At 45.4% G+C, this 23459-nt stretch overlaps 1 protein-coding gene across 2 annotated transcripts in view; it reads right to left on the minus strand.

Annotated features, from left to right (window-relative positions):
* LOC108918481 (rap1 GTPase-activating protein 1-like) overlaps positions 1-23459 on the minus strand; it is a 51609-nt gene that overhangs the window by 8962 nt on the left and 19188 nt on the right. Inside the window, exons 4-18 of one of the 2 annotated variants that reach the window (XM_018725779.2) lie at positions 16516-16551; positions 14697-14744; positions 14088-14126; positions 13772-13957; positions 13121-13224; positions 11547-11625; positions 11027-11080; positions 10295-10378; positions 7234-7334; positions 6843-6972; positions 3954-4109; positions 3488-3559; positions 3266-3352; positions 2669-2809; positions 1399-1530 (exon numbers count right to left, since the gene is read on the minus strand). In XM_018725779.2, coding sequence (XP_018581295.1) covers positions 1399-1530; positions 2669-2809; positions 3266-3352; positions 3488-3559; positions 3954-4109; positions 6843-6972; positions 7234-7334; positions 10295-10378; positions 11027-11080; positions 11547-11625; positions 13121-13224; positions 13772-13957; positions 14088-14126; positions 14697-14744; positions 16516-16521 — 1419 coding nt within the window. In that variant the 5' untranslated portion in view covers positions 16522-16551. The remainder of the gene's footprint in view (positions 1-1398; positions 1531-2668; positions 2810-3265; positions 3353-3487; positions 3560-3953; positions 4110-6842; positions 6973-7233; positions 7335-10294; positions 10379-11026; positions 11081-11546; positions 11626-13120; positions 13225-13771; positions 13958-14087; positions 14127-14696; positions 14745-16515; positions 16552-23459) is intronic. The other variant, XM_018725778.2, reaches the window with a different exon arrangement.

Genomic DNA, 23459 nt, shown 5'->3' on the forward strand with positions numbered 1-23459 from the left:
CTCAAAAGAAAAAGATGTTCATTCAAAGCAAACGTCATTTCCTCGGAAAGCCGCCCGTCAGCGTGCGGTCTTAGCGGAATCGGCGGTGGCCGACAGCGACCGCGGTGAACAGGTCACGGCACAACCATCCCGCTCCTCTTCTCTGCTTCCTGGGCAGTACAGAGAGCAAAGAGTAAGAAGGTTAAGCTCTGTGCCGAGCTGTTAAAACTGGTTCGGTAAGTACCATACTGCGGGAATGTTAAAACCCGGTGAGCACTTTCACCGTGTTGCTGCAGGTAAAAGCACTGTAAACTGTGACTAGGTAGTGGGATGCGATTCCCTGACTCTGCAAGGACGTTACGACCCAGGGACAAGAGGCAAGGCACCGGCGGCGCACGAACACCGAGCAGGAAGTGAGGCACAAACACGATGAAGAGAGAGGTCATCCAGCACCGCGGTCATGCAGGGTGCGAAGCCAGCGGCCGTGGGGACAGGCTCACGGTCCATGCAGACGAGCTCAGGGTGCTTGGATGAGCGGGATCGTTTATTCTGGAATCGACAGGCACGGAAACTGAACTTGGGGTCGAGGAACGCTTGCCGAAACTAGGACGGGCGTGAAAGAGCGGCAAAGAAAGGCAATGAGAAGGAGAGTGCGAGAGACAGAGGGAGAGAGAGGGCGTTGCCTGATTTTGGCTGCACCTTACACAGGGTTCGAGTTTAAACACTGTGAAGTCTACTTCCTGTCCCACCGCTCTCCAGCGCTCATCGGCTCCACACGGACCTTGCAAAACCCATCAATGCAGGACCCCAGAGGCCCCCATCGGAGGCCCGATGTTTCGCTCCGCTTCCACAAGTACTCAGTGAAGGAGCGGGTCGGGGTGTGACTCTTCCTGCAGCCAAGGAGAGGACCTGTGTGTGGAGACGTGCTCCGATGGAGCCACCGCGAGAGACGGCAGCACCTGGCAGAGGTGGGATTCGCCACCGTGCCGTAGCGCGTGGCTGTACGTACCTGAAGTCTACGGGGACATCGGGAAACTGGCCTGTGGGACATGGCGGTCGTGGCGGACACCTGTTGTACTGTTAGAAAGCAGTGTCTTGCACCAGAGTACAGTGTGTGAGATGCAGTGGGTGTGGTAAAGGAAAGGCTCCAGCGCAAACCATTACAGCAGCGTGTTCCTTTCCCCTAAAATTGTGTGGGATGGCGGCTTACGTCTGGGGTGTAAGGGTGCGAGGCTGGGGGTTGGGGGTTCAAGGAGCAAAAGAGGGTGCAGTGCATGGGAGGACAGGGATCGTGGCTTATGCCGGAACTGGGAGGGAATGCGGGTCCAGTAGTGTCGGGAACTCGTGACTGGTCCGGGCCAATCGGGGGCCAAGTGGCACACCAGCGGCCTCTCGTACAACCTGAAATTGTTTACTTACTATCCCAGGGATTTTGGGGGTCTCTGGCGGGTTGTGGGTAAAGCTGCCGCTGTGACTAGTGGAGACTGTGTGCGGCTTCTTGTTACTGAGACCCATGGCGTCCATGGACTGGCTTCTGCTGCGAATCACCCGCTATAGAGAGAGACGCAGAGACACACTGAGCTGGCAGTGCCTGGGTCAGACAGAAGAGTGGTGTGAGACAGGTAGAGGGAAAGCGAGAGCGAGAGAGAGAGAGAGAGAGAGAGCAAGAGATAGAGAGAGAGAGAGCCCGACTCTAGAACCCAGACTAAAGGCAAGGGTGGGTAGAGATTTGTTCCATCATAGAGAAGAGATCTGGAAGGCAGTACGGGAGATGTGGAAGAGAGGAAGGGTGGCGCATGTCCTAAGACAACCGTGGAGGTCGAGAGGGGGGAGGAGTCTAAACAGAAAAGAGCAAGCAGAGGGAAACATGCAAACAAATTAACAAGAGCACCTCGGAGGGGTCGCCCCCTGCAGCCCGTGGGTAGGAACTGCACAATCTAGGCTGCGCTCCAGGTTCCCGGTGGACATCAAGAGGGCATTTGGCACAGGGACTACAGACACAAATCAGGGGACTTCTCGGGTCAGTCCTACTTCTCATATGGTACTACCACTGCTGGGAACGGCCAAGCACGTGGACCAAAGGTCAAAGGTCAGATCTTAGAGCGGCTGAGTTGCAGGCGTGTTATATGGAGTAACTAGCGCTAGTGTTCTTTACTGCTCCAGTCTGAAAAAGGGCTGTAAAATCCTCCTTCCCGTACCTTGTTATGGATGCGGACGTCTACTCGACGGGTAGCCAAACAACTCCCTGGACAGTGAAACAGCTGCAAGATGATGATCCAGAGCATCGCTGCTCCCCGTTGGATCCGTTCACTTTGGCAGCTGTACAACCTTGCAGAGAATTTTTCTCAGCACTCACTTAAGTCCCACTAGCTCGAGGCCGTTTTCAACATTGAAACAGTTTACTGGGGCAAATGACGTGGACATTAAAACAATGTCTAGGAGATGAAGTAAAGCCATTAGCGCATTTTATCTCATCTGGCAACTTGGAGCACAGCCTCGATTTCAGGAAGGAACTCCCGCGATCGGTTTTTTCCCCCACCTCCTCTACTCACTGCTCTCCAAGCAGCGCTTTCAACTAAGTGAACGCTGAATGCACCTGAGCTGAACTGTCTCGGGGACATTAATGTTTCAAAACGTTGCGTGGGTGCTCAGAAGAACATCTGGTCCCCCTCCAGCTGTGCTGGGTTACCTTGAAGGACTCAAAGAAGCCTCCGCCTCCTCCGCTGCCGTTCTCCAGCTTGTCGTCCTCGCCTCCCAGGCCCATCATGGCCTGGCTGTTCACGTGGAGCTCCTCGTACAGGGTCTCCAGCAGGGCGGTCCGCGTTCGTTCCTGACACCACGAACACACACACAGTGAGCCGCCATACAGGTCGATGCAAACACTTGCTGCACCAGAGCTCTTCGGCTCATCTCCCCCCGAAGGAGCAGCTCAAGCAGGGTTTCCAGCTTTTTGTGTCACTAAGAGCTCAGAAAGACACGGGAAAGGATTCATTTAAGACAGAAAGTTAAATCCGGAGGTTTGGTGTCTGACAGAAACCCGTCTGAAATGAACCCTCCAGGGCTGAACAGATGAGCTGCTCTGCCCTAAGGACTGGCCTGTGTGTGTGTGTGTGCGCGCGCGCATGTATACATTCCTCATCCCAACGTAGACTGCAAAAGATCTCCCTATTTTAGCTTTTTCAGCAGCCATCCAGCCAGCCACACACACACACACACACACACACACACACACACACACGCATAGCAATCATTCGGGAGAAGAGCTGCAGCCCTCTGCATCTCTCACCTCGAGTTTTGCAAACTTCTCAGCTTTGTAACAGGCGTACTCAGCGTTGATGAGCTTAGTGAGGAGGAACTCGTGGAACTCCTGGCCCTGCAGCGGTAAGAAGAGGTAAAGGGAGGTACAAAAGAGCAGCATGGAGACGGTCAGATCACAGTGACTGCAAGGAGGGATTCTTTCAGCAGCAATGAAATTGGAGATGTTCGAAACCCTGCTGCCTTTCCTCACCTTTCTGAAGACGGCAGGGTCTGGCAGCGCTGGTCCGAAGAAGGGCACATCGTCCCGTGCCGTCACAGACACCTGGGGTTTGGTGCGGGTGGGGTGCGGGGTGGGGTGGGGGTGAAGGTGCATTATCACCTCTGTGAACATGAAGTGCCTCACACAGGAGCTCATGGGACTTCAGTCTCCCACACAGCAGTGGCACTATTGGTCCACCGCTCTACGTCGACATCCTCAGAGACACAAGAGTGTCCAACACTACACCTTGAGGACGATGCAGAGGGCAACAGGATCTTGGACTCCATTGCAGGGATCACTGCTCCCCAACATGGTTCCACAAAACGTTCTACCTCACCTTACCTCACTCCATGGACTGCTCAGGTAAATTTGCTCACGTGAGAGGAACCGCAAAGAACCGCTTCACCGTGGCTCTTGGCGGCAGTTGGGTTTGAAGCGACAATGGGGAGGGGGTTACCTTGTAGAGGACGTTGTCCGAGCAGGCGTTCTCCACCTGCACCACCACGTAGGCATGCAGGAAATTGGAAGCGATCATGTCTGGCACGAAGGGAGTGCTTTCCTCCTGGAACACGATGGCCACTATGTCGTTCCCGATGTGTCTCTTCCGCTGGAGCTGTGTGGCAGAAAGCGTTGTTGAAACCCGGGACCATCCCGCTCGGGTAGAGCCGACCCAAGGATGTCTCCGAGGGCTCGTCGGCACACCGAGGTCCCTTTGGAAGAAGCTTCGTGACACAGTGACCAAGGGGGCAGGATCCTACGGACTGGGTCACTCCTGCCTGGCTCGGCCCACGACGCCCCAGGGAACAGCAGCCGCAGCCAGATTGCGAACGGGAACATGTGCCAAGCGCTGATGGAAATGGGCGCAGCTCATTTCTCCGATAAATAAGTGCAGCGCTTGTTGACACTGTGTTTCCATTTATGAGTGCAAATATTTATTTTCAGGGCTTTGCTCCTAATTTGACTCTGGCTTTTTGTTGCCTGTTCCAGTTAAGAGCTTCACGGTTCTGTAATTAACCAGCTGTTTCAGGTTCCAAAAACAATCAGGTGTTTTGTTAACTCTTTACCTCACACATGCTGGCATCTGTGCCAAAAGTGCGGGGAGGGGGAGAGCAGTAAACAGATATTGCAATGGCAGCGGTGCCAAAGGACCACCTTTTGCTGCCCCCAGCACACAACGGGGACTGCGGTTACCCCATTTCAATCTCGTTAACCCTGCGTGCGATGCTATATATGTCCAATCTTCATGGAGGCGTTTTCCTCAGCAAGCCTCAATGCACCTCGGTGAATCCCTGCCCACATCCGGGGAATAAGAATCAAGCCACAACGGTGCTGAAGACCATTCCCCAAGAGAAGAGCTTCATCCGAGACCATCTGCACTGCTGAGCTGAATTTTTCAGGTCTCTTATCCATCTGATTCAGGTTTCGATTATGAAAAAAAACGTGAATTATTGCAACTATAAATCAGCGGCACTGCTGCCATTAATGGTGCGCTCCCACAATTTACACAGTGCAACGCTTCAGAGGAATGACAGTTTCCAGAATGTGCTGCAGCCTCTTGAATTTTAAAGTGTCATTTTGTTCAAAGGCCTCTGGGAATGAGAGGAGCAGGTAGATCCACCTCAGTAATTTGGTCCACCCATGAAACAGCTTGCTGTCATTCCCACTCCACTAATTTATAGCACTCGCTGCATCTTCAGCGCGTCACATATTTTTATTCTGCTGCCGTATCTTTGTCTATACAACACAGCATCTCATTACACCAGGGTTATTTTCATAGCTCTCAGAGCCCCCGACCTCACATAAACTCAACCCAATTTCAAATGAGATAAAAATAATGATCGGAATAATAACTATTTCCAGTTCCAGGTCCTCGTGTTGTGCCTCGCGCTCCAGGACATATGTCTCTGAGCTCAAACACGAGCTTATGAGCAGACATGAGTCGTGAGATCAGTCAGACACGATGCAACTCCTTAGGCTGATCTCCTCCCCCATGCTGCACTCCGGTAACTGGACAGATGTTGACTCCACATATGTAGTGTATGTACAGTATGTACTTATACAGAAATTATCCTATACAGGCGTCCCTTGGTATATGAACGTAATTCGTTCTCGAAATCCGTTCGTATACCGAGCGTTCGTATATCAAAAGCTAATTTCCCATTAAAGGTGGTCCCTGTTCTACGATGGGGTTACATTCCGCGAAACCCATCATAAGTCGAAAATATCGTAAGTTGAAAATGCATGTAACACACACCTCTGCGTGAAGGACTGGGAGATGCGGATCGCTACTGCTGTACAGCATCGTGAGAGAGAATCGCACCGCATTCACTTGCCTGGGAAATATCAAAATTCAGAATTCAAAGTACGGTTTCTACTGAATGTCTAGTGCCAGCTCACCATCGTAAAGTAGAAAAAATCGTAAGTCAAACCATCGTAAATCGGGGACCACCTGTATTTCTTATGGGAAAAATAATAACGCATTCATGTACTCATACGCCCCACCTAAAATTCCACACAAAATTTAACACAAGTGAGAAACAGACCGAATAAAACAGGCACTGTCAGCTCTTTAAGTACAAGTCTTAGTCCTCAGGGAGAGGAGAGTAAAAACGTCCCTGCTGTTCCTATTTGCTTAATTGAAAATAAAAATGTCCTCATGTTTCCTATTGCCTAGAAATGACAAGTTATGGAAATGTTCAAAGAAAGGACATTAAGAAATATTAAATATAACAATTATCAAAATTATTATTATGTATTGTTTAAATACATTGAAAACAACACAATATATAGTACTACTACTACTAAATAATAATAATAATAATAATAATAATAAGACAGTACTAGAAATGACGTCGTCTTATGTTGAGTGCAAATTTAGATTCTGGCCGAGGCTCGTACCGGTTTGTAACTTCAGTTTTCTTTGGGCATATTTTTGAAGATTCGTATAGTGCAGATTTGTATATCAATGGATTCCTGTATTTGTATAATCTTTGCATATATTGTGCATGACATCAAATTAAAGCAGCAGGTTCGGAAGGGATTAGAGCCGTTGCCTTGCACTCAGTGGACTCAGGTTTTAGTACCCTTGAGTAATGTACTTATCATAAATTATAATGTTATGATGTACTGTATAATTATATATTTTCCATGTGCATTTTTTCCTGTACTGAAAATAGAGTATTACCAAAAATAATTTAAATTTTATCTCATATTGGAAAACTAGATTTTTATATTATTATTTTACTTAAGCAGACAGGATTGTTTGCAGTGGGCTGGTGTGTGTGTGTGTGTCTTTGGCTGCCTTTTACTGTGTTTGTTTGTGCAGTATGAATGAAAGCAGCACTACCTGCTGGGAGTCTCCCTCTGTGTAGGGCAGCTTGGTGGACACATGGAACATGATCTCTTTGTTGTGGAAATTGTGGTAGACTGACTCAGTGCCCGTCTGCCCGTGGGTCACATCTAGCCCACCTCGGAACCTGGGAAACAGAACCAAACAGCAGCAGCATCACTCGCCACGTCAGCATCCGCAAGAACACCATCAAATTAGAAAATGTGCTTTTCCTCTTCCATGGGATGATCAGCATCATAATTCTCAGTTATTTGAAATTATTTAAAAAAAGAACAACCAAGCAGCCTCTCATTGTGAGTTGAACTCTGACTTTCAGTATTTCTTTTCACGTGTCGATAGGACCAAGACCAGGACCACAAGCGCAAGAGACCATGAGACTGGTTCTTACCCTTTGAAGTCATGAAGCTCAATCTTCTGGCCCAGGAACTCCAGAAACTCCACAAAAGCTGGGCTCTCCTCACTGTTCCCAAACAGCTCTTCTTCTGAGGTCTACAGAAAGTGACAAAATCGTTAAAGCGGGTCTGCCATGAAGTAAAGCCACCAGCCCTTCATTACAAGGTGTTCTGCTCATTCCTAAACATCTCAAAGCCCCTACAAAAGATTTTCAACCAGTCTGGGGGTTTATAAAGCTTTTATGCTGCAAAAAAAAACACCGACACGATTCACGTGGCCCACTATTAGCACACCGAGCTCCGCAAAGGTTTACAGATGAATTGTGGGGAATAGATGGCAGAGCATCACCACTGTTTCCACCCGTAATGGGGCCAACAGAAAAGACCCATTGAGCTACAACAAGCACAAAAGCCAACACATGAGGCTCGATTAACTCGCTCAGTGAAAAGAGACAAAACCCTGTTGGAAATGGGTGCCAGCGAAGAGCTTTTTGTGAAGGTACAACAGAGGGATTGTGAGGCCTGTAATTACTATGAAAAAAACCCATTAATGGAACAGCTTGGTAAACATGGTCTATTTTTCGCGCAGCAAGGGGGCAAGGGGTGAGGGGGCACTTGTAAGGTAGGGGGTGCCCTCACAGAGACGATGGCGATCTCCTATTGTGTTTGAAAACCAGTCTCCCGTCTGTCGCCGGGCTGAGCGTTACAGGATGATAACAGTCCTTGATAGATGCCATTAAAGTCTGGAGGTCCTACATATTTGTAAGTCTCTGGAGGACTTGTGGGCCACATCTTTCCATCTTTCGGGATGAGCCCACCACCACCACCACAAGTTTCTTGATCCAGAAACGGTCCCACAACTTAAAAGTATTCAAAAATGAATTTTTGCGCAGTGTACATTGTTACCCTCACAGTACTGCCACATTTGCCCACCTCTTCTCCCCCCAGAAACTGGTCCGCAGGCATTACATTCACATTCATTTGTTTAGCAGACACTTTTTCCCGAAGCGACGTACATCTCAGAGAACAGTACAAACAGTTCATCACACCAACAGAAGGAGAGATTTGGATGCAGACACATGATTCTACAGTACAGTCCATTTGTCACATACCACGGTATTAATCAGTGCACGTTTCCCAAGTAGCTGTACATAGGATTTTACATTATTGAACAAATTGTTATTAAAACACATTAAACATAACACGTACATGTTTATCGAGAACTATGAAATCAGGGGAGTGTGTGTCCGGCGTCACACACTTCGAAGGTAAATGACATCAAATTGTGAAATAAAGGCTAAAATTCCTTCACCAGCATCATTTCCTCCTTCTTAGTAGTGGCAGCCCTGGGAGGAGGAGTATGGACACTTGCTAAACATCTACCAGTAATCGAAGGATTGTATCTCAAGGCTTCTTGTTACTTACACATTTTCCTTTTGACGCAACGGATTTTTAAAACTGTTAAACAGCTGGATGTTTCATTAAAACATCTTGTGTGTTGTTGTCCTGAACGGTACAGCACTAGATCTTTTTTAAATCTTTTTTTTAGATCTTTATTTTTAATGGATATCGTGGATACTGTTCCCATTCCTGAGTGCAGTTCCTTAACTGTCTCGCTGGTTCCTGCCTCGTCATGAAGAACAACTTGGGGCTTACTGTGAGCTGACAGCATAGGAATGTCACAGTGTTTCTGGTGTTTCTGTGGACATAGTGTCTTTTAAGTTATTGACAGATCAGGAAGTCTTGTGAATTACTATTCTTGTTTGTGTTACATTTTACATTTACATTACATTTATTCATTTAGCAGACACTTTCTCCAAAGCGACGTACATCTCAGCGAAATACAATTTGTGCATTACATTAGGAGAAAGAGACAGAGTTGCAGGCATGTGATTCTTAAGTAAACCTAGTTTGTTTCTTTCCACTTTATGCATCGATGTTCACTGCATGAGTAGGTGCATAAAACTCAGAATAAACGATTCCTGATCACCTTCCTTTTTTTTATAGTAAGGTACACAAACAAAAATTTACATATAATACAAGAGTAGCTATGTAAAGGGTTATCTGGGGATGATCATGAAGTTACGGTGCATGAACATTTACACCATACATGAGCTGGAGAGATCTTGGGCGAAGTGGGTCTGGAAAAGATGAGTTTTCAGACCCTTCTTGAATGTAGATAGAGTTTCAGCATATCAAAACCCCTAGGCTTCCACGGCTGGTGTCAGCTGACTGGGGATTTAACTCTTCTGGATTAGACCACGTCGTGTAGGACACTGGCTCCAACGTTTCGCTTCCCCGGTTGGAAGCATCGTCAGGGAGCTGCCACATCTCATAAAGGTTGGATGTGAACTGGAGTGTTCGACAAGGGTGGGTGTATTTATGGCGGGATCCGGGTCGGAGGTCACCTGGACACCTCTCGTTTCGAGTCTTCGCGCCAGACCAACAACAACCCAAGTGCCTCTCATGGAAGCTCAGTTCAACGAGCTCACCTGTAACACGAAAGATACAGTGCAAGTGGAAAACACAGCAGGTGCACCACCTAACAGGACCACCCGCTATGACCTCCGACCCCGATCCTGCCATAAATACACCCACCCTCGTCGAACACTCCAGTTCACATCTAGCCTTTACGAGATGTGGCAGCTCCCTGACAATGCTTCCAACCGGGGAAGCGAAACGTTGGAGCCAGTGTCCTACACGATGCGGTCTAATCCAGAAGAGTTAAAACCCCAGTCAGAGTTTCAGAAGTTCTGAGTGAGAAGGGAAGGTCATTCCACCACAACGGAGTCAGAACTGAGAACCTCCGTGCTTTACCATTCGTGCGTGGGACCACCAAGTAAGCAGAAGTAGACGAGCGAAGCGGTTTGGTTGGGGTGTCGCGGTTGATCAAGTCTTGTAAATAGCTAGAAGCAGTTCTATTGATGCATTTGTAGGCAATACCCAGGGTGTTAGCTGCTACATTGCTAGCAACAATGTGTGTGTCAGACTGGATAAATACAGAGAGCTTCACGTGACTTGGAATGACTGAGTAAGGGTAGTGAAGTGTGGATTCACCTGCCCAAACTTCTGGTAGATAACACCGAACTTGAAGTTGTTGCTGATGACGTGTTCGTCAAAGGTGACAATGAGCCTTGAGGCCTGAGTGGACAAAACAGAACTTGTTAGCAAAATACACACCAAAACTGCAGCAGGAGTTTATGAGTTGACCCAGCCATTAGGCTGCATAACCACCCAAGAGCATCCATACAGCCTCTTTTCTCCGAGATACGGGCTCCATTCAAAAGGATCCCAGAAATCACACATGGGTCCCTCACTGTCCATGTGTAGCTCTGACAACTATATTCTTGAGCCATTTCATTGAATGATATGCACTTTAAACTCTGGCTATCATATATTTTTGTGCATGTTCTTATCTAAACTGTGCTATACTACCACTCGATGACCTCAGTAACAAACTAGGCAAGTCAGTTCAATTGTCTCTAACTAATAAACGAGTTATGAAGACGCAAGAAAATCAGATATTTTAATGTATATAAACTCTACTGATGAGAAACACAAATGCTTACAAAATCACTTTGGTAGAGTGACACCAGTAAGAGTTGAGACAGACCAGTGAAAACACCCCAAGTTGGGACCACTGCCAAGGTCCTAATCGAGTGTGACTGTGCGAGTTCTATATCGGGCTTGGTGATATCTTCCAGTTGGCACTGTTTCACTGCATGGCCAGTCCCTCAACTGCACCACTGGGTCTTGTCTCACGTGAGTGGGAAACTGTTCAGGGATTACCTTTGGGTAGAGCACGGGGTAAAACCGGTCCACGTTCACCTCTTCGCAGACAAGCTGGTAAACAAAACAGACAAAACACCCTTTATATTCATTTAGCTGATGCTTTTTTCCAAAGCAACTTACAATTACTTTCCCATTTTTACAGCTAGGTAACTTTTACTAGACCAATTTAAGGTACCCTGCAAGTACCTTGCTCAACGGCACTACAGCTGAAGGTAGGATATGAATCAAGGAACTGCTGGACCTCAAGGCAGCAACTCAAACCACTACACTACCGGCTGTCCCAGACTTTACCCTCTACAGCGTTTTTCTACTATCTTCTGTTTTCTAGCAATGAGACTGTAGCCATATTTATAATCACTTGTCCTGTAGTTAGGTAGAGAGCACAGTCATTGTCTGTTACCACAAATTACAGGGTTAGGGTTAAATGGACGGAAAGGATTACACAGTAACTTGCAGCACAGGCTGCAGCACCTTTAGGCTCCGCTCCATCCATTGTGGGGCCGTACTTGGAGTTTACCTTGGCCATCTGGACGACGTTGGGAAACTCAGTCAGACAGGATATGGGGATGACATCATGATAGGTTTTCATCTTAGTCCTATAAACAAAACAAATTTGCACCACCATAAACTTTTTGTTAAGTTTTAATTACCCCAATTTTGTCAGTTTTCTTAAAAACTGAGGAACCTTCTACTGGAAATTCCCAAATATTGATTTTAGCTTGGGGCTAGTAGATGACAATTAATATGCAGTAACAAAAAAGATCTAGTTTTATCTCCAGGACAGAAAACATGTTTTCAGTCAGGTCTTATGAAAACAGCAATATTTACACGCTGTCATCTCCCTGGACAACAATATGGACCCAGAACAGGAAATCTCATCGTTGACCAGTGATTAATCTGATCAACTAAATATCATCCATACCAGAAATTATTTAAATAAGCATATTATTCAACTACACAATGTATTAACTTTCATTTAAAAGTAATATTGAGAGTGAGGTTAAAGAAGTCTTTGCAGACTAGGAAATTAAAAAAAAAACCTACAGATTGTTGTGGAGCAGCCTTTCAAAGTGAGGGAGATACCACACTGTTTCACAGAGATGCTTTTACTGCCCATATCCCACGCAGTAATACATAGCATATCTCACACAATAATACAGCCCATATCCAACAGATTATTACAGGCCATAAGAACGATGTGACAAAGTCCCCCATTACTGAGAAACATACTCTACACCTCAGCATTCCGGCAGCCACTCAGCAGCGGATACAAAGAGGCAGCGACATGGGAGTGCTGCTAACTGATCTGGGAATAGGGCCAGCCTTATGCCAGTCCCATCACAGACAAAGCAAGAGGGATGTGCGGAACAGAAGTGACCTGTTGTTCAAAACCTGCTCCGCTTTCTCTCAATGAAGGCATCGTGAGACGGAGATGTTGTTTACTGACAGCTTTTGGCTTACTTTCTAAGAATTCTTTAAGCTCTCTCCCCATGCTTCTAGCCCTCTGCTAGTTAAAAACCCGAATAAAAATGCTTGAAAAGCCATTTCCTTGTAGGTCATCGTGGGTCAACCGTTTAAACATCTGAAGCCAACTAAATGAATACTACCGTCCTCAAATGTACATTCCATTTCAAGGAGAGGAACAAAACAGCAAACAAAAGCAGTAAGGATGGGAGGTGACAGAAGCAATACAAAAAATGACTAGTGTGACAAATTAAAAGTGGGGATGAAACCGCAGAGCTGTTCAACATGAAGTGGAACCAGCTGAGGTGGTTCAGGCATTTATTTAGATTGTCCCTAGGTGCCTCCCAGGGGAGGTGCACCCCAGTGGAAGAAGGCTCCGGAGCAGACCTAGGAGATTCTGGAGACACTTTCTCTCATCTGGCAGGGACTACCTGGGGATTCCTCAGGAGAAGTGGGAGACTGTTGCTGTTTGAAGGGAAGAATGATCTGCCCTGCTTGACCTATTTCCATAGTGAGCCACATCAGGATAAGTGGGCTTGAAAATGAATGGATGGATGGAACAGTGAAATTAATGTAAAAGACAAAATGAGAAATGAAAAAGAGAAGCAGCTGGTGGGGGGGCACTACCTGAGCAGCAGGCGGAGGTGCTCCTGGTCCCCAATCACATCATACTTTACGGAGAAGACCAGATGCCCCAAGGCGCTGTCCATGGAGTAGTAGTTGAAGTGCTCCTGTTGCAAAACCACCAGCATGTGTTGGAGTAACCTTCAGGGTTTAATCTTGTGATTATTATGTGGTGTAACAGGTTTGGCCTGACCAGTTTTTACACCTACACCTTCACACACCATAACTTAAACATCTAAGTCAGCAGCGAAGAGGACGTGTGACACTCCTGCCTCAGGAAAGACCGTAGCAGATCACAACAGGCTCAATAAGGTGTGACAACAGGGACATTATTCGTCTGTTTCGTAAACATATTAATCAAAAGCAAACCGTTTTACACAGTGGGGCTTTTGTAGGAGAAATTTTACATAAGAACTTAACTGAGGGGTACAGGAAATGGACCTCGGACTCATTTTTTATCTTCTCAATTTCAAACACCTACACAACCTTCCATTTTTGGTCAATAATACCTTGATTTCTTCAGTCACCTTGGAGTCCTTTAAAACTTGAACAGATTCTTAGTATCGTTCATCTTCATTCATCAATCTATTGGCCATTTTCTTTTCTCTCTATGTTGTCTTCAACAGGGAGCTTGCATACTCGTTGAGCCCTCACCTTGCCCAGGAAATGCCTCCTGTAGATCTTGGCAGTGGTGTTACTCTCCAGCTTGACTCGGGAGGCTGGCGACAGCAGCTGTTCAGGGTCCGGCTCGCTGCCTAGCTCATGGTTGGTCCCCTCAATCCAGTACCCACCAAACTGTGGCAACAGGATCAGTGGGTAGGGCCTTTTACGGGCCAACACCTAGGTTAATGTAACAATGTCGTAAGTTGTCAGTGGAGGTTGGATTGAACTGAAGATATAACAACCACCCTTCCGCTGCGGAGCAGACATATCCCATTGTAAGTAAGGCTTCACCTCTACAGCATCTTACCTCATGGACACTGGGGTAGGGGATGTAGTCTTCCTCAGTCTACGGGGACAAAAACAAAAACCTGTCATCCCGCCATGAAAACTATCACTGCACTTCACAATGATATCCCCATGGTATACATCACAATTTTGATTGCAATTACAAAACTTTTTTTTTGCAAAATGAGGCCTGCAAAACTGCTTTCTCATAACGGACTGAGGGTATTGGTCTCATTTGTGTTCAACATTGCCCATCACAAACGTAACCATAACAAATAACACTGCTTTTGAAGTAATACCAACCAGCATCAACAACCGCTTGTCTCGAGGGGGGTCGCAGCGAGCCGGAGCCTAAACTGGCCACACACAGGGTGTAAGGCTGAAGGGGGAGGGGACACACCCAGGACGGGACACCAGTCCATCGCAAGGCACCCCAAGCAAGGGTCAAACCCCAGAGGTGCCACACAACGGGCACTGGCCAAACCCACTGCGGCACCACACCCCCCTTTTGACAATAATATATCCTCATTCCAGGGAGATAAGAAGATAGCATTCCAACACAGCCCATCTGAGCATATGATTGCAAACCTCCTTTCTACCCCTTTGGTAATGAGCTGTTGGGTGAACTTACTTTGAGGGGAGGTGGGAAGCTGGACCTCTGCTCCTCCATCCTGGTACTCTGTAGGAAAGAAACAAAGGTTAGTAAGGGGTTGCATCAACCAGACTGACAGGCTTGTGCCTTGGATCCAGTGTGAAAAATCCAACTAATACAACACTGCGCTCTAACACAGCTTCTACAGCAAACTGGATCCACACTCCTGTAAGCAAAATTTCAGCTGACTTTCCATTTCTGCGAAATAAACTGAAACATGACTGCCATTGATTCTCAAGGTTTTCACAACCTCGTGAACAGCAGCACATTTTTAGCATACTTCAGTAATGTGATCTCCAATTTCACTATGCTTCAGCATGCATTATTTTTCAGTCATTTAAGCATAGCAGCGATGTGGTCTGCAACAATACGGTAAAAAGCCACAGTACTTTTAATAGTTACGTGCAGTTTAAATACTTCTTTGACCAAAATTGTCTAATATTACGACTCGCAGATTGCATATGAGCATTTCTGCAAAAGCAAAGTACAAATTCTCAATATTTTTCTCTTGGTATGTCATTTCAGGTACATGGCAGCATTACAATGCTTATCCAACAAATTCCTGCTAAAAAGTTCACCGTGATCTGAAGCTGGAAAAAAAGAGATGGATTGTGTTCTGCTTCTGTACTAACCTTGTTTTCATTTCATTACCCAAGCAAATTTTTTTTAAAGAAATCTTTGAATGTATGGAGTATCACTGGATAAGAAAGAACAAATCTTTGATTAAGTGACTACATGCGCAATTCCATGAACAGTAAGTGGCTTGTTGTTACCCCACCGTGAAAGTACTGGAGAACACCAGGGATAAAGTGTGAAAGAGCGGGAGAGGAATGTGAGAAATGAAGAAAGCCAAAGAAGACGTATGCAAAGGGGTCACTTTTGAAAGGCCAGCTGTAAACCAGAGACTAGAAGGTCTGCAAGCGCAGAGTGCAGATACTACAGAGAGCAGCACAATAAGAGGCCTGATGGCCATATGTGATACTATCTCTCCCGATAGAAGTGATAGGCCATCGCACAGAAAGACGAACTGGGACTCTGAAGGACTGGAATTCTCAGAGATATTCATATCTCGGGTACCAGGCATCCTTTCAACAGATAAAGACATTCTCTTCTATAAGCAGATTCCAAAAACAGGTAAGAATCAAAACATGTTTCTTCTACTGCACAGTCAAGTACTTTAACCTTTTAAGAGTTTTTCTTTAGAACAAGAATCTACCTGTAGTTTTATTTATTTTTAAATTTAATTTCACATTCAGAAGACACAGGGCTTGACTAAATTGCAATAGCATTTATTGGTTCTATTGCTGATTTAAGAGCAGCCTAGTTGGATATCTGTAGGGTCGTAGTAACACACCTTTTGAATATTGAAACCAAATTTAAGAACTAGGAAACTATGCAAAAAAAATGTGTGCTTTGATATGTAAATGTGCACCTCTTTGTGCTACCATAAGTAAGTGATGACAATCGCTGGTCTGGGGGTAGAATGTCCGTATCGTTCAACCACACCTCACACCAGAAAAACAAGTAGTGCTTTTAAATGAGACAGACAGGTATTGAACTGGAGCATTTTGAGGGCAAAGATTGGCATGAAGTCCAGAAATGAGAGCTGCAAACCTTGCAGCTGATAGACTCTGCGACTTGGTCCACCTCCTTTGAGTTGTGTCAGATGACACGAGCAAAGACAGCACGAGATTAAGCACAAGAGCTCTCAGCCGAGGCACAGAAACAACATTTTCCTTCGGAAAACAAGAAGCAAAAAAGGTCAAAGCAAAGCAGACTACAATGAGGAGCATCTTACCTGCATCCTTGCAATAATTTCCAACAAATCTGGGGTCTGGAAAAAGAGTAATGGTGCAGAGGTCGTTTTACTGCCTTGGTGTGAAACATGGGAATAGATGTAAGGGAGAACACAACTCTGTTTGCCGAGGGCACCATGTAGAAACAGCACCGTGTGAAACCCATAAACCACAAATCATTACTTTGCTCTGCTACTCATGTGTGCCAGAAGATGAGGATCTACCACTCTGTTGATTCTAGTCGTCCACCCAGTAGGACACGACATCATTCCAGAAGTCAGCAGGGTGACAGTCTCACAGAACAGTAACATATGTCAGTGTAGAGAAAAAACCCTTTATTTCCAGTATGGGAAATGATTATCTAGTAGAGGGGGCGTGGTGGTGAAGTGGGTTGGACTGCGTCTTGCTCTCTGGTGGGTCTGGGGTTCGAGTCCAGCTTGGGGTGCCTTGTGACAGACTGGCGTCCCGTCCTGGGTGTGTCCCCTCCCCCTCCAGCCTTAAGCCCTGTGTTGCCAGGTTAGGCTCCGGCTCCCCGCAACCCCGTATGGGACAAGCGGTTCAGACAATGTGTGTGTGTGTGGGTTATCTAGTATACTAGCATACAATCTATGGAATATTGTAGTGTTATTTGCATTTACTGTATATCACGTAGACAAAGCTATTCTTTACACTGATGCTTTAAGTCATGACTTCAGGGTTCCCTTTCAGCCACGATAGTATCTTCTTTATACATCCATTCATTATATATAAATAAATCCGGGCAGTCCCCGGATTACTAACAAGTTCCATTCTTAAGACTGTCTTTAAATCAAATTTTTATGCAGGCTGGAACACTTCGGTACGGTGGGTGTCTAACGTAAGTTAGTCAAATGTTTGTCTTAGTATATCGTGTACCTTTCTATGCCTAAAAAAAACAAAGAAATACTTCCGGATACACTAAATGATCTTTAATACAACAATAGAGCAATAATAATAATAATAACACTGTTTATAATATAGAAGGACTTAGAAAGAGATAACAATAAATGTTACTACAATATTTATAATATAGAAAGAAAACAAAAAAAAAAAAATTTGCCAAATACAGTAACGCACATGAAACTGTTAACAGCGACGTAGGCTGACTGAAAAGAAGGAAGTCCTTGTCCTACCTCAGGCTCAGGTGTACCGCCCATGAGTCGACAAACCAGTGTAGACGCGTAATGTTTTGATATGTGTCACAAAGTAGCACCCGTTTGGTATTATGAATCCTTGTATGTAACTGAAATTTTTTAATATAGTAGGCTTTGCGGGGGGTGGTTCATAATTACGGGTTCTACAAGTCGGACGTTTGTAACCCTGTGACTCCCTGTATACATATATATGTATATATATGTCTGTATAATGGGACACTTATTTTCCAATTGTGTAATGGCCAATTTTCCATAAGAAACAATCTAATACAAATAAACAAAATGCATCTCTACCAATATAACTCTCATACTGTACGGTCTGACAAATGGCAGCATGGTGGCACAGCAGGTAGCATTCTCATCTCCTGGGCGTGGTTATGAATCTGACATTGAATCTAGCTCAATCTGTTTGGAGTTTACATGCTCTCCTACTGTTTATGTGGGTTTTTTTCCAGGTGCTATTGTTTACTTTTACAGGCCAAAGATATAGTGCGGCATGCACAGCTGCATACCAAGTCCACCTCCTGGGTTACCTGAAGCACTGCCAGAGTACTTAAGAGTGCAACTAAAGGACTCTGGTGTTGCCGGTTGTGGAGGAAAATCCTATTTTACCCTTGGTTATGTTGGGGAGGCTCCATTCTAAGTTCACCCTGCACTGCCTCACGTCGGGTCATTCCTGGAGCACTCTAGTGTGCTCTACATGTTTCGGAATAATTGGTGATCTGAACTGCCCTTAGTGTGTGTGCGAGTAAATGAGTGTGTGCTGTTGCCCTGCGATGGACTGGCGTCCTCTCCAGGGTGTACTCTGCCTCACTCCCCATGTTTCCCGTCACTGTTTCTAATAGATGGACACTCGGTTAAAGAATGACCATCTAAATAGAGACTATAATATGCTAATACATTCAAGTGAATATGGAAATCACAGAATTAACAGAAGAATTCATTTGGACTCATTCACATTCAGTAATAACGACTGAAATGAGCTGGAAGACTCATAACAAAACAAAAAGTATAATTTGCTGTAAGTTAAATGACTGAAACCAGAGCAAATCTTAATCACTAACTACTTATATCTCTTTTTATTGCTTCCTTCATTATCATTTCTCTGCTCAAGATCCTGGGAAACTGCAGCCATTTATCATGGCAATATCAGTAATTATTCTGCCCATTATACATACACAAATGTGTTGTAAGATGAGATAAGCTCACACTCCTGTAATTTATTGAAGGTAAGTGCTGGTCACATGTCATTTGTCAAATAATGCATCTCTTGGTGGAACCCATCACATAGTCATTTATGACATCATGAAGTAAAACACACACACACACACACACACACACACACACACACAAATATGCTGACAATTGTAATGCTGTGGGTAAGTGCTGTTTTCCCCCTTTGTTCCTTACTTATATTGCCTTTGTGTGTTAATTAAATCATACAAGTTGTTTGGTTTCAGTGAATGCGGAGATCGCAAAAAATTACAAGTTCTGGCATCTCACTGTACGGTTGGAGCTGAAATGTTAATTAATCAGGTTTTGTCTGAATGACAGAAATGAGCCAAATCAAGACAAAGGAATATATTTGATTTTTCTCCTCATCACCAACACAACAAACATTTCCTGCAGGATGTGTAACTAATAGCTATTAGAAGACTGGATGTGACATCTAGAGAGGTACTAAGAGGTACTGGTTTAATCAGGTCTATTAATTACGCTCGGATAGAATATAAACGTCCCCACACGTGGGAGTGTTAGGCACAGAACTGGGAAACTTTCTTCTGGCACATGGTTATACATCAGAAAATGTCTTAATAGGAATTATTAGGCTCCAAAAATTAAAACGGGTGTAGAAATCAAAGGAAAAATATAATGTACAAATCTCACACACACACGCACACACACAATGGACTACGGTGTGCAAAGGGCTTCAAAGAAAAGCAAACAAATCCTGCTGACGCCTTGAAGCCAAACAGCGCGATACGGCCAGACAAACAGCGTGGGATGCAGGCACGTGATTGGCCGCGTCGGCACTTGCCGCAAAGGCACGCGACATTTCTGTTCTTCAGCTGAAACTGCTTTCCTGCGTTCAGGAGCCGAGAATCTGTCCCGTCTGAGCAATAGCACATCTAGATACCTGTGACTGGGGTAAATGCATATGTAACGGGGTGGCACAGCAAGTAGTGCTGCTGTTTCACAGCGCCTGGGTGGTGTGAGGGGACGTGGGTTTGATCCCTGCTTGGTTTATGTGGAGTCTGCATGTTCTCTGTGTGACTTTCCTCTGGGTGCTCTGGTTTCCTCCCCCAGTATAAAAACACTGTTCAGGTTCCCCCATAGTGTGTGACTGACAGAGAGAGTGTGTTCCACTGATGTATGGATGAGTGACCCAGTGTAAGGAGTGTATCTAGCAGTGTAAATGACCGTGGTGAATAAGGTGTGAGGGCTGAAAACACTACATAGAGTTCACTGGAAGTTGAGCAAATGTAATAGTGTACGTGTAACCTCCCTGGAATGTAGTGAAAGTATGTGAACCCAACAGAGATGGTTATTTTTCCTGTGTAACATATAAAATAAAAATCTATAACTTTAATTTTACAATGCAAAACATCAGAGAATTGCACCGAGTTGCTCAAACAAGCCTGAAACTCCCTAAAAAAAAAAATGTTGGAACCAACAGACAGGCGCAATAACATTCTCACACTCAACCCCAACAACACAGGTAACGCAGAGGACTTACATCGCTGTGTTGCCTCCTCATCTTCTTTGCAATCACGGAAGGCCCCAGAAAGGTATGATGATTCTTTGCCATTTTAATAGCACTGACGAGCCCCAGTCGTCCAGCGGTACACGACACAAACCCCAGTGGAGACGGCTCACGGACGCGCTGATCTGCTGTCCACGGCCGTGGCCGTCACTCGCCCCGCCACGCCAGGCAGGACTCCGGCACCTCTGCCGCTGATATCATTGTACACACACCTGTGCAGATGTGGGTGTGGGCGTGCGTGTGTGTGTGTGTGTGTGTGCGCGCGCACCAGCTCATGTCAGTGTATCCCTGAGCCTCCCCTTCACCATATTTCCGTCCCACCTGCTAAAACACACTGGCAGTGGACTTTTTTTTCCAGACCCTGAGCAGTTGTCCCCTCTCAACGTCCGGTACAACATCCCCTTGATATCCTTCCTTACATACTGTACACTTCACACCGCAGTTTCACTCTCCATCTCCTTATCAGTGTTTACTCTGTCTCTCACTCTCACACACACACACACACACACACACACACACACACACACACACACACACACACACACAAACACGCGCATGCGCGCGCACGCACACACAGTTCCCTGCTCTCCCGGTTTCTGGAGGAACTCCAGAGGTGGAACGCCGTCAGTTCACCTGTGCTGACTGGCTTCCCGTGGCTGGGCATGTCTGCGCAGAGTCTGCCCTCAGTGGGAGGAGTGTTGCGGACAGTTCTCGTACCTTGCACGCGCACCTGTGACGGCCACATGTCATATATACACAGTAATTATAATTTCCCCATGCCATAAACACAGATTCACCGGATCTTCAGCATCCCATATTCACACACTCACTTGTCTTTCCACATAAGACCCTCCAGATGTTCCACATATTATACAAGCTTTTGGCCTCAGGTCAAGATTTTTAACCATTTCACCACCGACTGCAGCCCCTTGATGAACTTTAACTAAAAATTAATTACACATCAATATTTTTGCTGTGAATCTGCAAGCTGGATGATGCTGACACCATGCCACACTTAATGGAACAGCATAAGGATCCTATTACTGTGGTTTCCTGGGCAGGGCAGAGACCAGGGTCAAGTGACATGTAACCTGAGCCTTTGAGGGGACAATACACATCCGAACTGCATGAGTTAAAAAACACACAGAAGCTCTGAAGGAGTAAGGCACGAGAAAAACTGGAGATGACGCCGATTGCAGACACTATGGCGAAAGCCTCAGCTGCTGCAGATGAACAACAAGAAGAATGGACTGGACCAGCCCTCTGCTTCTTATCAAAATGCACACAGGTCAAAAGCAAGTGAAACAAAGAAATACATACCGGGCCACGTTGAGCTCAATTATTAGATCCTTCACATGGGGCTATGTGCTGAACAAAGAGCTTTGATGTGCAACCAGGCATGGGATTGGGACCAATCCCCACCAGGAGAAGACAGGGAAGATGAGTCACTGGCTGTAAAGGCACTACGCTCACACACTTGCACTGAGATCGGCAGAGGAGAGCTGTGTGTCTACCTGCTGGAAGAGAGGACTCGTCCTTACAGGAGATGTGGCTGGGAAAGGGGCACGGCTCTGCAAGGCCATGCCCAACGACATTACACACCTACACACGCCTATAATTACCACAAATCTCTTTTCTCATTACAACGGTCTCCACGCAGAGCTCAACATGCATGCAAATTTTGGGTGAAACTCATGAAGCTATTTGTCAACAACAGAAGCTGCAGAGATGCTGGATCTTCAGTGCCCAAGCAATGTAGCAGACATGCAAACAAATATCACCCTCCAAAAAGGGAGAATGTATTCAAAATGAAGAATTCACATATTCGCCATATGTGACGATGCTCAGTAAGTGTCACAGAGTTTGACAGCGCTGTGAGCCAAACAAATGTAGTGCTCACCTCCCATGCAGAGCTATCCCAGAGACACCCCCATTCAGGTTATGCGAATTTGACTTTTCAAGGACTTTCAGTTCATACCCCTACTTCACATTTACAAGGACTAAATTTGGATTTTGTGGGCCTCGCGACAGCCGATCAGTGTGATCATTTATACATTTAGCAGGCACTTTCTCCAAAGCGGCGCCCAATGATCATCACACAGCATTGAGCGGAATAATTTATTTCAGCAGAGTTATGTTAGATACTCTACTCTAAACTCCATACAATCACTGACACATTTATGCAGCAGAGCGATATAACACACACGCACATTCAGATACATGCACACACACATTCACAAAGACAATAGTATTATACAGTAATAAATAAAGGAAACTGCCTGCTATGTTGTATTATAATATGTAATATTAACTACTGAAGTGACTGTGCCCATTTAATTGGCATTTGGTGATATTCTAATATAAACAGATGTCAGTTTTGGGGCTCAGCGTCGCATAAAAATTCTACCATTGAAACAATGGGAATTACATCCACGACATGAGAATTCAGGAACAAGTTAGATTTAAACTCCTGTGGGCATTAAACATGACAGCACAGCAGTGGACAAGATGGCAAAAGAAAAGGATTAATAGAAAATTCTGGACCGCTGTTGAAATTTCAAACTGCAAATTATTTCCCGTTTGCTTTGACAGCACATTAAAGTCATAATCTTACTGGAGAACTACATCATCTTATCATGGAATTAATACTTCTCATGAATCAATTTAGTCTGTTAATGCTTACAAATCTGCTGGGAGGCAATTGAAATTTATAATTTTTAATAAGGCTGAGTACTGCATTCCTGCAATAATACTGCTGTCTCAAGTGTCAAGGCCAAGAGCACCGGTATGTCACAAGGTTGGCCTGTTGGTGCGAATGCGGTAACACAACTGCAAATTTTTATGACAGAGCTCCTCCCAGGGACGGTGTAGTTTGTGTTTCAGCCTCAGGGTTTCAGCATGGTTACCTAAAAATGACCCAAACCTTAGCAGCCCATTCACAGAGCAGCTGAACAAAAGACAAACACAGACACACGAGTACGGAGATTGTAGGGTCTTTCTCAAGTTCACC

The sequence above is a fragment of the Scleropages formosus genome, chromosome 22, assembly GCF_900964775.1.
Source record: "Scleropages formosus chromosome 22, fSclFor1.1, whole genome shotgun sequence".
Classification (NCBI taxonomy): Eukaryota; Metazoa; Chordata; class Actinopteri; order Osteoglossiformes; family Osteoglossidae; genus Scleropages; species Scleropages formosus.